General features: G+C 49.3%; 1 protein-coding gene across 3 annotated transcripts in view; it reads left to right on the top strand.

Moving 5' to 3' along the window:
* Positions 1 to 8,176, top strand: part of UNC45B (unc-45 myosin chaperone B) — a 31,015-nt gene extending 22,839 nt beyond the window's left edge. For all 3 annotated transcript variants that reach the window (XM_044250487.1, XM_044250488.1, XM_044250489.1), the window contains 4 exons: positions 8 to 123; positions 993 to 1,110; positions 3,772 to 3,927; positions 6,914 to 8,176. In XM_044250487.1, coding sequence (XP_044106422.1) covers positions 8 to 123; positions 993 to 1,110; positions 3,772 to 3,927; positions 6,914 to 7,174 — 651 coding nt within the window. In that variant the 3' untranslated portion in view covers positions 7,175 to 8,176. The remainder of the gene's footprint in view (positions 1 to 7; positions 124 to 992; positions 1,111 to 3,771; positions 3,928 to 6,913) is intronic.
* Positions 8,177 to 12,726: the final 4,550 nt, after the last annotated feature.

Consider the following 12,726-nt stretch of genomic DNA (forward strand, 5'->3'; position numbering starts at 1 on the left):
CATGCAGGTGTATGAAGTGGTCCGGCCCCTCGTGAGTCTCCTGGACACACAGAGGGATGGGCTCCAGAACTACGAGGCTCTCCTGGGCCTCACCAATCTGTCTGGGCGGAGTGACAAACTCCGGTGAGTGGGGTGGGGAGGGAGGGTTGGGGGTGGAGAGAGTCACCCCAGAAAGGATTTGGAGGAAGTTTCACATAGAGAATATGCTTCCTCTGAGGACAGGATCAAAGGCAGTGGGTAGAAACCTGAAGTGGGAGGGATTTGAGTTTGCACATAGTGAATGTGTGAAGACGAAGGAGATTATCAAGGCAGTTCTTTCTGACTAAAGTAGTAAAAAAAAAAAAAAAAATACCCAGGTGGATGGTGGGAATTCCTTCTTGGGAACAAGGGGATGGGGAGAGAATTGGGTTGTGATTTTTTTAGTTGCAAGGGGCAGAAAACTCAACTGCAGCTGGTTTGAGCATAAAGGGAATTTAGTGACTCATGTAAATAAAAGTCTGGGGTGACCAGATGCAGGTGTGGCTTGATGCAGGCATTAACAAAGCTTTCCCACTTCCCTACTTTCTTTCTTCTCTACGGTTCCTCCTACTTCCCGCTTTCCTACTTCTGTCCACTTCTCCCGCCTGTGTCGTCTTAATTCTCAAATGGGCTCTTCCCTTCTGTCATGATCACAGGGGTCATTCCAGACCTCACATCTTGTTGGCTTCATGTCCAGCAGGAGAGAAAGAAGACTTTCTCTCTGCAGAAGACTCTCCAGCCTGGTGACATGTTCATCCCAGACCCCTTGGCTATGGCCAGGATGCTATACTGTCATTTAGTTTATGCCTATTGGTGCCCTCCCTGGAGCTGGTATCGATGTCATCCAAATCACGCTGGCTGAGGATGTGGGAGGGAACCACCAACAGGGTGGAATGGCCCTTGGGTGGCCACAAACTCCAAATGCTCCTCCCTAAGGACTCAGTGGCCTCCGTTCCCCACCTCTCACACCCTAGACAGAAGATTTTTAAGGAGAGGGCCTTGCCAGACATTGAAAACTACATGTTCGAGAATCATGACCAGCTGCGGCAGGCGGCCACAGAATGCATGTGCAACATGGTGGTGAACAAGGAGGTGAGGCGGGCTCGGGAGAAAGGGGCTGGCTCGGGGGGAGGGGGAGTGGGCTCAGGAGGGGGGCGGGGAGTGACCTCGGCAGGGCAAGCCAAGCCACAGGGCAGGGCCTGACATGAGATTGGGGGTTACAGTCATACTAAGGTAGCATTTTGCCGGAGAACCCAGGAACCCCTGTATCTCTCCTGGCTTGCAGCCCCCTTCCCTGTAGGGATCCTGAGAGGAATACATGCACCAAGGAGACAAAGGAAAAGCACACAAAATACTATTGTTCCTAGCTGGGGGATTGACCCCTAGCTTGAGCTGGGGACATGGAAGACACCATTTTCCTAAATTCTTCATGTCTGAATAATAATCTTCTCATAGCAGAGAAGGATATAAGACCAGGGCCTCTTAGAGACCAAAAGAAGCTAGATCACTTACATTTTATCAAAGCTCCACATGTGTTAAAAAATGAGGAAAAGCAAACACAGATATAAACAATTTTAGGATATTTTAAATGTTAACATCTAATGAACTGTTGCTGTTTCCATGGAAACTGTAATGCACTATAACTGTGTTCTTCACAGAGGAATTACAGGATTTATAAAAATAAAATGAATTCAGAACAATGCCAATGGCCTTATGGTGCAGTAATGGGGAGAAATTATAATCACATGGTAAATGAGTGTCTTCTTTCTGTCCTGCCAGAACTGCCAAGCCTGTAGATATAACCTCTCAGAGGTAACAACAGGGCCAAATCCGAGGCCCTTCATGAACATGAGGGCCAGGCTAAGTGGCCTTTATGGGCCTTCATGTAGGGCTGAGTGGGAGACCTTTTCTCTTTTCTCTCAATTCTTTTTTTTTTTTTTTTAAAGATTTTATTTATTTATTTGACAGAGAGAGATCACAAGTAGGCAGAGAGGCAGGCAGAGAGAGAGAGAGGAGGAAGCAGGCTCCCTGCAGAGCAGAGAGCCCGATGCAGGACTCGATCCCAGGACCCTGAGATCATGACCCGAGCCGAAGGCAGCGGCTTAACCCACTGAGCCACCCAGGCACCCATCTTTTCTCTCAATTCTTAACTCAAGGTCTTGGATCTTCCACAAAAGGCTGTTGAAGTAAAATGAAAGAAAATTAAAATAAAATAAAAAGACAGGATTTATCAGGGAGCTGGCCTGAGACTGACCTGGGGAGCTGGCAGCCTTGCGGAAGAAGGGAGTGTATCCAAAGGAAGCGTAGGGGAGGGACAATGGAAAGGGGGAGCAGGCTTCCCCTGGGAACATCTAAATAAGCAGTGCTCCCAACAGGATAGAAATTCATTTCTCACTCATATCACTTCTGCTCACATTTGGATCCAGTGTCTTCCTCCTCCTCCTCCTTCTTCTTCTTTTTTAAGATTATATTTATTTGTTTGACAGACAGAGATCACAAGTAGGCAGAGAGGCAGGCAGAGAGAGAGGAGGAAGCAGGCTCCCTGCTGAGCAGAGAGCCCAAAGCAAGGCTCAATCCCAGGACTCTGGGGCTCGATTCCAGGACTCTGGGGCTCCATTCCAGAACCCTGGGATCATGACCCAAGCCGAAGGCAGAGGCTTTAACCCACTGAGCCACCCAGGCGCCCCCGGTGGCTTCCTTCTAGGCAATGACTTGGATCCAGGCTTCTTTGGCCATCAAGAATTATCTGCGCCCCACACCCCAACCAAGAACTGTCTCCCTGTCTGCCACTATGGGAGTGATCTCCATTTGAATGGGGAGAGAGACCACAGGAAAGGCACCTATAGTTCTCCACCATGGTGGCCTGGCAGTGATACCTATCACTCCATGTGTGATAAACTAGTTTCCATGACGAAACTAGTTTATGGCCACATCTACATGCGAGAGATGGGGAATGTAGTCCTTTTGGGGTATCTGCTTCCTAGTTACCACTGTGCCCTTGCACTGACCATCTCTGCCATCCTCTCGCCTTTGAGGACCACTGCTCCAGCTTCAGGGAGATACAGGGGGTGGGGTCATATCCTGGGCAGTTTGCCTTAGAGCTCCACTTCTAGGAAACCCGACCCAACAAAATGCCCTTAAATTTGATCAACCAGATTTTACCATGGAGCAGGTGGTGGTGGTGGTGGGGACCAGTGACCTCTGAGACACGTCAAGGCACTGGGCCCTAGGAGCCTCGTCTCCTGGTTTAGGGTACATAGGAAGCTAATCGCTCTCCTGTTGAATGGCACAGCAGCTCTCCATCAGTTTCCTTCTCTTGCCCAATTTCGCTGCCTTCAGGGACTGCAAAGCCATTTTAAGGCAGACCCTGGAGGCCCATCTGTTGTGGGAGAAACATACCAGCCTTCCTCAAAGGGAAGAGAAACACCGCTCTTTGGGCAACATCTCCCATTCATGGGTGTGTGCCTGCCCTTTTCCCTGGTGCAGGTAGCTGAACGCAAACAGGGGTGGTGGCAGATGCTGTATGGAGAAACCCTGACTCTCTTTAACTTTGTACCCGGAGGAGTTTATAGCCTCTTTATCCAGCTAATCAGAGGAGACTTCCTGGAGGAGGTGACAGGGAGAGCTGCTCAAAAGAAAGCTCTGAAGAATTTTGGGTCAGAGAACATGGCTTCAGACGCTTCTTTCCCTTTCCAGGCTGGCGGGGGGGGGGGGCATTTTTCTCTGAGCCATGTAAACCCTCCCCCCCCATAGGTACAGGAGAGGTTCCTGGCTGATGGGAATGACCGGCTGAAGCTGATAGTGCTGCTCTGCGGGGAGGACGACGACAAGTTGCAGAACGCAGCCGCAGGGGCACTGGCCATGCTGACGGCAACTCATAAGAAACTGTGCCTCAAGATGACCCAAGTGGTGAGAGCAGGTCCCAGGGGCAGGAGGGGGACTGCCTTGCGTGATCCTCTGTGGGGAGACCAGCCTCTGTGCTAACACTCCCCAGGCCCTGGGTATCTGTTCCTCCCAGCTTAGAAGGAGGGTCTACGCAATCCCTTACATCCATCGTGGGGACGCCCCATGTGAGCTAACTTGGGTTCCTCCCACTGTAGTTTCACCCAGTGACTTCGGTGGTGCTTATGACTCAGGACTTCAGAATGATAACAAGGAGGAACACACTAACACTAACTACTGCTGTGGGCCCCCCAAGCTCCCCAAGAAGGCCATGGACTTGTGGGGGTACCGTAGGGAGCTTGTGGTTTGGCAAAGACATGGCAGACCCTCTTATGTGAACGTGATGCTCAGATCCTTTGGTGGGACCATGGCTGTCTCAGCAAAGTGGCATAAGTGCCATCGTGAACATGGCGTTGCCAAATGAAAATGTCTTCATTTCACTGAACTGAACTTAGTTTGTGAGCATCAGCTCCACGGAAGGCAAAAAACACGTTCACGTGTACTTAAGTCTGCTTTATTTATTTTTTTTTTAATTTTTTTTTTTTAAGATTTTATTTTATTTGGCAGAGAGAGATCACAAGTAGGCAGAGAGGCAGGCAGAGAGAGAAAGAGGAGGAAGCAGGCTCCCTGCTGAGCAGAGAGCCCGATGCGGGACTCGATCCCAGGACCCTGAGATCACGACCTGAGCCGAAGGCAGCGGCTTAACCCACCGAGCCACCCAGGCACCCCTTAAGTCTGCTTTAAAGGCAGGCTCTTACTTATATTTTTAAAAGATTTATTTATTTATTTTAGAGAGAGTGTGCATGCAGTGGGGAGGGAGAGGGAGAGAGAGAACCTCAAGCAGACTCCCCACTGAGCAGGGAGGCCAAGGTGGGGCTCGATCTCATGACCCTGAGATCATGACCTGAGTTGAAATCCAGAGTTGGGTGCTTAACCCACTGAGTCACACAGGTTCCCTGCCCCGGCAGGCTCTTTTTAATGGTCAGTTTAAGGGGTGTGTGTGTGTGTGTGTGTGTGTGTGTGTGTGCATGTGCACGCACATCTTCTCTGAGTTGCACCAGTGCTTATGTTGTCCGCACAAGAGAACAAGAGAAAGGTCTTTCTGCCAGATGTAGCTCTTCCTGGTTGGTCCCTGGGGTTTGGCATTTCCCCCTAAGTCAAGTTTCTCAAAATTGTAAGGTGTGTGAGTCACCTAGAGGGCTGGCGAAAATACTTCAGTAGGTTAGGTGGGGTGCTTTCGGCCTGGCACCACACTTTGAAACCCGCTGCCCTAAAGTGGCCTCTGCGGAAGTAACTGGTTCAGGACTTCTGCCGACAGACTCCCACGGGGCACTCTGACTTGCTCACTTCCTGGGCTTTAGGAGCTGCTCGGAATGTTTACGTTTATGAAGTTCTTCCAACCTCCCAACAGCCCTGGGTGGTGGGTGAGGTTATTATTATCCCTACTGACCAGAGAGGAAAACAGAGCAGAAACGTAACCAGCTCAAGGCCACTCCACCAGGTAGTTGGGAAGGGATTGGCGTCCTTCAGGATTGCTGACCCTCTCCTGGACACTTCTTCCTTCTTCCTGAGGGGCTCTGAAATCTTAGCTACATTTCTGTGCCTGGGAGCAGTGGCATGGGACCCGTTATATTACCCGTCAGCATGAAACCTTCCCCTCTGTACCTGCCTCCCCGTCTGTGAGTGGTGCATGTAGGAAGCTGTCCCTGTTGACACATGGAGGATGAGGTAACAGGTATGAGGAAGCAAAGGGGAAATCCTTGGATTAGTGGCTAAAATCATCATCTCTGTCTGCTTCTCTGTTGAGCTTTTACTATGCTCCAGCCCCTGTGCTAAGCTCTGTCCATGCACTATATCACTAAACCACCACAATGTGAATAAGTAGGTATGCCACATGACGGAGGGGCTCCTGAGACAAGGAGGTCAAAAAACTGATCTAAAATCATATTTGCGGGACGCCTGGGTGGCTCAGTTGGTTGAGCAGCTGCCTTCGGCTCAGGTCATGGTCCCAGGGTCCTGGGATCGAGTCCCACATCGGGCTCCTTGCTCAGCAGGGAGCCTGCTTCCCCCTCTGCCTCTGCCTGCCATTCTGTCTGCCTGTGCTCCGTCTCTCTCCCTCTCTCTCTCTGATAAATAAATAAAATCTTTAAAAAAAAAATAAAATCATATTTGCTAAGTGATTAATCTGGGACCTGAACCCTGAACTCCAAAACCCAGACCAGTAATGATGCTACTCTGCTGCTCATGTCTGTTGAATATGGTAAGAGTCAAGCCTCCTGGTTCTGTTCTTAGCTCCAACTCTGACTCTTGGGGTGATCAGATGGTCTAGAGTCCTGTCTTCTCCATGCACTGTAGTTGGGCTCCTTCACAACTGGGAATGGGGAGGAGGGATGGAGGAGAGGCTATACTCCAGACTCCAGTGTAAATTCCACTGGTAGTCAGGACGAGTAGAGTGCAAGCCCCGGGCATGCCTGGAGCTCATATCTCTAAGGGCACTTAGGTTGGCAGAAGCAGGCATTGGCCCTGTGCCCGTGTTAGAATCCTCCATTCTGAACACACTTTATCCCCATTCCAATCAGGCGTGCAGTGGGCCTGTCCCTTTGCTTCTCTGATGCTTAAAAAATAAATGGACATTTGGGTGTTTATTCTCTACTATTTTCATATGTGTGCTCATAGCTGAGTTACTTCCCCTTCCTAGACCTCAGTTCCTCCACTTATAAAATGAAAGCGATTGGATTATGTCAAGTTCCTTCTAGTTTTTGGATTCCTGCCCTGGCTCTGGTAAGGAGGAGAATATCTGCCAGCTAGTCCCAGTGGGCTCAGGTAGGCGTAGGCTGAGTCCCATACACATAACCAAATATGTGCTTGCCTTCTGTTTCTCTTGTCCCAAATGTCCAACCACAATCCCTCCCCTGATTTCTCTAATCCTTCTTTATCTACGTCTCCCCTCCAGACAACGCAGTGGTTGGAGATCCTGCAGCGACTTTGCCTGCATGACCGGCTGTCAGTCCAGCACCGGGGCCTGGTCATTGCCTACAACCTGCTGGCCGCTGACGCTGAGCTGGCCAAGAAGCTGGTGGAGAGTGAGCTGCTGGAGATCCTGACTGTCGTGGGCAAACAAGAGCCAGATGAGAAGAAGGCGGCAGTGGTGCAGACAGCCCGGGAATGCCTCATCAAATGCATGGATTATGGCTTCATTAAACCAGTGTCTTAGACAGGGGCCCACAGGACTGCTGGGGCTGGTCCTGTATTCTGAAGAGTCCTAAGCCGGGAACTCAAGGGGTATCATTTCAGCTGGGGATCTTAGCAGTGACCATGAAGTCTCCATATAAAAACCAAGACTTGAGTGTTCCCTGAGTTGTCGACCTTCCCCTTTGCTGTAGAAAATTCTGGATGTTTCATTGGCTCTCTTGCTGTCTCCTTACAACTATCAGGTTGCAGAAAGTCCTAGAATAATTTTCATCTATGATTCGGAAGACAAGTTGGATAATTCTTTCTGTACCCATTCCAAAGGCCAGGATAATGGGCTGAATTCTTTATATTTGGGGAAATGGGTTGTGTGGTAAGGTAGGACCTAACAGGTGTGTGAATAGAAAGGTTAGTGCTACCACATCTGGATGCTGAACTGTGCTGGTTTTTGTAGAGAGAAAACACCTACGTGGTCGTTCCCTAAATGGAAGTAACCCCAATGTCCATAGAAAATGGATACGTTGGCATTAATGAAATTGTGATTTCCCCCAGGGAATGGCAGGCATCTGGCCTCGGCGTGGTTAGGAAACATAAGGTTTCTGGGCAGGAGAGCGGGCAGCGGTGAAATGAATTCTGTACACCTAGGTTGCAAGGCAGGTTGGCAGGAGGGTGCCGGAGGGAGCAGCAGTCGGAGCCGGGGTTGGCCTCCACCCCCGGAGCTCCCACAATGTGTGTAGTCTGCAGGAGGTGCGGCCAATCAGCTCTGCTTGCAGCCCGCTCCTGAGCCCTATCCGCCTTTGCCTTCCTGGTCCTGCTGGGGTCCTGGCAGGGCGCCTGGCACCGAGTCTCATACCACATGAGTGTCCAGGAAATACTTGCTCATTTTTGTTTTCCCTGAACCCCAGCACCAGCGCCTTTCACCATCTATCAATGAATCCCAGCTCCCTGGAGGGGCTAGGAAACTCTGCCTTTGACACATCTGCTTTAAGAATTTAAGGGATAAGGGACACCTGGGTGGCTCAGTTGGATAAGCGGCTGCCTTCAGCTCAGGTCCTGATCCCAGGGCCCTGGGATCCAGTCCCACATCCTGCTCCCTGCTCAGTGGGGAGTCTGCTTTTCCCTTCGCATGCTGCTCCCCCTGCTTGTATGCTTCCTTTCTCTCTCTCTCCCTCTGACAAATAAATAAATAAAATCTTCAAAAAAAAAAAAAAAGGAAGGAAGAAAGAAAGAAAGAAAAAGAATGTAATCCGTAAGACAAAAGGGGAAGAGTGGGAGGCTTGATTTCCTACCTCCTCCCCACCGCACCCACACTCACTTCCAGCCCTGGGTGGGGGGCAGGGCACATCTGGGCAAGTTGAAACAGAAACCCAACTGCTGGAAGCGTCCCTGGGGTGAGGGCAGGAGAGCCCAGGCCGGGGGCGGGGGTGGGGCGCCCACTTTAGCCACCGCTGTGGTCCTAACAGGCATGGATGCCCAGATGGGGTACAGGCTGCTGTTGATCGGTGACCCCCACGTTGGTGCCACTGTCGCTGGGCAGCCTCCCCCAGAGCTACTAAGAGGTTGGACCAAGCTGGTGCCTTCATGGAGGCGCCTGTGCAGGGGGCAGCAAGTAGGTAGGGTGATTCTAACACCGACTTGGCTCAGGGCCTCAAAACCTCTCTTCCTCCCACCCCATAGGGGTCTAGGCCGTTCCCTCCTGATCACTGTTAGCAAGACTGGACCTTGTGGCAGGCGCTGCCCTGCGCGCTCCTCTCCCTGCGGGGCATGGTGGCTTCCTGGCTCCAGACTCTGCAGAGACCTCCCCAGAAAGACCAGCGTGGAGGGCGGGGGTGACAGGAGTCACGGGCACAGATAGGGTGGGTGGAGAGGGAGTGAAGGCAGATGCAAGCCCCAGGAAGCACAGAGCACAACAGAACAGAGGGGGGCTTCAGGATGCTAGAGGAGAGGCAGTGGCAGCCTGGCCTGTCAGTGAAGGGCCCTTTGCAGGGACAGGTCCAGAGACCCCAGTCAGGCGCGAGTCTCCAGAGTTCCTGGACATCCCTCCTCCCCCCAGGTTCTGAGAGCAGGGGGAGGCGCAGGAGAGGTGTTGCGGGTGTATCTGGTGTGCTACTCACCCACAGAGAGCTTACGCAGTAATCTTTGGTAAGGCCACATAGCCTATAAAGGAAAGGAAAGAAGGACCCTATAGACCCTATAACCTGGAAAGGAAAGGAAAGAAGGAAAACGCTCCAATACAGTAAAATACCAAGCCACAATGAGGAGGACACCTCTGTCACGACCCTTGTCTATGTGGTTCTGCCAGCAGCCACTCTGGCACTGTCCTTTGGGGCTCCTAGGTCAGCGGACTGTTTACCTATCAGTATTGAAGTCCAAAACTTGATCCATCGAAATACCAAGGCAAGAGATTTCCTCATAGTTCATAGGCCTTTCCTAAAATGTTGACAGATTTTGGAGGAAAGAGCCACAATATAAGCCAAGTTTCTGGGAGCCTAGTGAGGTAGGGCTGTGTGCAGCGTCCAAACACATCCCTGAGATTATATTACAAAGTGCTGTGTTTTAGATGATTGCCTTTGAATCACTGCCTTGGAATAATGGCACGGGGAGTGGTGGGTAGGTGGAGGGTTAACCCCTAGAGCCTGTGTATCCCAACCCAAACACCAACCAAACTCATGTGAGTACAGTCCCACAGACTGAGACCTGCCTGAAGAAAGATTTCCTCTCCCATCTCTTCTATTCATGGGGGTCGGGGGAGCTAGAAAGGAATCCTCTAGGTCAGCGTCGGAGGCTGGGGTTACTGAAAACTGGGCTGAGGGTATCCCCCAGGGTCTGGGAAGAGAAAGTTCTAGGACCTTCTTTGGGATTGATTGGGCAGCTCATATGAAGTTGGTAGCTGTTTAAAAAAAAAAAAAAAAAAAACCAGAAACAAAAACACATGCCTATGGTACAGACTCCAGGAGACCTATGCACGCAGCCAAAAAGCATAGCTCCTGTGACTTTCCGCCTTCTACCAAGTGTAGGGATTTTACACCGACAAATTGAAAGTGTCAGGGTGCCTGGGTGGCTCAATGGGTTAAAGCCTCTGCCTTTGGCTCCAGTCAGGGTATCAGGGTCCTGGGATCAAGCCCCGCATCATCTGGCTCTCTGCTCAGCAGGAAGCCTGCTTCCCCCAATCTCTGCCTGCCTCTCTGCCTACTTGTCATCTTTCTCTCTGTCAAATAAATAAAATTTTTTAAAAAATTGAGGAGCGCCTGGGTGGCTCAGTTTAAGCCGCTGCCTTCGGCTCAGGTCATGATCTCAGGGTCCTGGGATCAAGCCCCACATCGGGCTCTCTGCTCAGCAGGGAACCTGCTTCCCCCCTTTCTCTCTGCCTGACTCTCTGCCTGCTTGTGATCTCTCTCTGTCAAATAAATAAATAAAATCTTAAAAAAAAAAATTGAAAGTCTCCTCAGGCTTTCCTGGAAGCTTCTTGCTCTAGTGGGGATAACAGTGGTTGATGAATGAGTCGTAATTATCCACAGCTACTGGTTACACAGAGCTTACATATTTCTGTACAACAAAGAAGTGTTGTAAATAAAGTCTTAACATTAAAAAAAAAAAAAGATAATAGAGGTCATGGGAAGGAATGGGGGAGAAGGCACTGCCTTCCAAGCTGGTGCCACCTGCGCTTGGCAGGAGTGGTCAGAGCGTGGGCTGGTTGGCACCAGGAGAATTGATTCCACCTGTTGCTTGGGGGGTGGGGTGAGAGTGCCTGGTGCCCACACCGGTAGGGAAGGTCAGCCCCCTAGCTTGACAGCAGTTCCAGGGTTAGAAATGTTAATTTAAATGAAACACAAACTCCCCAGCTCTTCAGGAACTAAGGAGAAGCAGAGGTTTTATTATCTCCCTGCATATGGGAGACAGAGAAGAGCTCCCTTTCCTTCTTCTGGCTTGAAAAAGCAACTTTGCAAGTGGATAGCCCATCCAGGAAAGCAGGCGTCAGTATAAATGTTGTCAGAGCTGTGCATCATTTAGTTAAACAACGTATCCGGAGAGCAGACTTTATCGCAGTTCGGGATTTACTTTCTTGGGACACGGCAACAGTCTCTGAAGTCTGGGTGTTTATACAATTCTCTTTTGCTAGAAATAGCGTTTGGAAAGACAGCTTTGCCAAGCTGAGCCATACCTGCCTGTTTGCAGCTGTAAAGCGGTGTTATCTATTTACGTTAGGGAGTCGGTACTTCTCAGGGACAAGCATGCGATTTCACTAGTTGCTCTGGAAGAAAACAAATAACCAGATCCCCAAACCTCAAAACTTAGAATATGCAGAAGGGCACTGTTATTATTATTATTTTGATTGTCAAGTGTGTGGCCATATTCTTGGGATGATAAAACACAGATTATGGACGGACACAGTTTGTATGGAAAACAATTCTCCATGATAAACAACACATTGCCTACTTCTTTCCAGATAATTATAATAAGAATGTTTATAAATGTTTATAAATTTAAAAAATTTAAAATTTAAATTTATAAATTTAAAAAATTTAAAAAAATCAGAGTTGCATATGCACGTACCTGGCTGGTTGGTCAAATAGTTCTGCAAGGCTTTAGTATAAAATCAACAGTTTCCTGCCTTTTCCCTTTCCTGCTCTTCAAAGGTGAACACTTCAATATTTCTTTTGGTATATTCCTCTGTTTCCGAACAGTGCAGTTTTCAGTTTAGTACAGATTATCATTTATTTGTCTCTGAGAGATGAAGTTCGATTACACTCCCTCCCTAGCTTTCTGTCCCCGTATCCTGCCAGTATCACCATTTGGGGTTAGAAAAATATTCAGCATTTTCCTCGTTATGACTCTCTAGTCATAGCTGGGCTAGGTGATACGCTACTTGTACAATTTTCTTGTACAATTTTCTGCTTTGCTCAGAATTTACAATCATCTTACTTTTTGTCTAGTCTTCTGTGTATGTGACACAAACTTAGCTCTAAAGCCTCTACCTCAAACGAGAAAATGTTTTGTTTTTGTTGTTGTTAATCACATTAAGGGTCAATACATTAAAGTATACCATCCATTAACATCAAGTCAAATTTCCTATCTTCAGGACATAACTTCCCCTGAGCCCTTTGCACCGTCCTGACTGGGAATCGTGGAGGGCAACTCCCCAGCTGTGACCCCCAGGCTCTCCCTTTACACATATTCAGGGGGTTTTTGGTTTGTTTTCTTTCTGCTTTTCCCCAGAATACAATCCCCTTGTAAACTGGATAGAACTGCTTGCAGGAGTGTATTGTGAAACCGGGTCCAGGGGAATGCCCGAGGGGCACCAAAGTTTCCCTGATTCACAGGAAACATGGCACAGGGTTTTATAACTAGCCGTTATGAGGATTGGTATAGCTTTCCTCTTTTCTTTTCTTTCTTTTTTTTTAAATAAAGATTTTATTTATTTATTTGCCAGAGGGAGAGAGAGAGAACACAAGCAGGGGGCAGCAGCAAGTAAAGGGAGAACCAGGTTCCCCACTGAACAAAGGGCCCAATGCAGGACAGGATGCCAGGACCCCAGGATCATGACCTGAGCTGAAGGTGGACCCTTAACCAACTGAG

Source organism: Neovison vison, chromosome 5 (assembly GCF_020171115.1).
Source record: "Neovison vison isolate M4711 chromosome 5, ASM_NN_V1, whole genome shotgun sequence".
NCBI lineage: Eukaryota > Metazoa > Chordata > Mammalia > Carnivora > Mustelidae > Neogale > Neogale vison.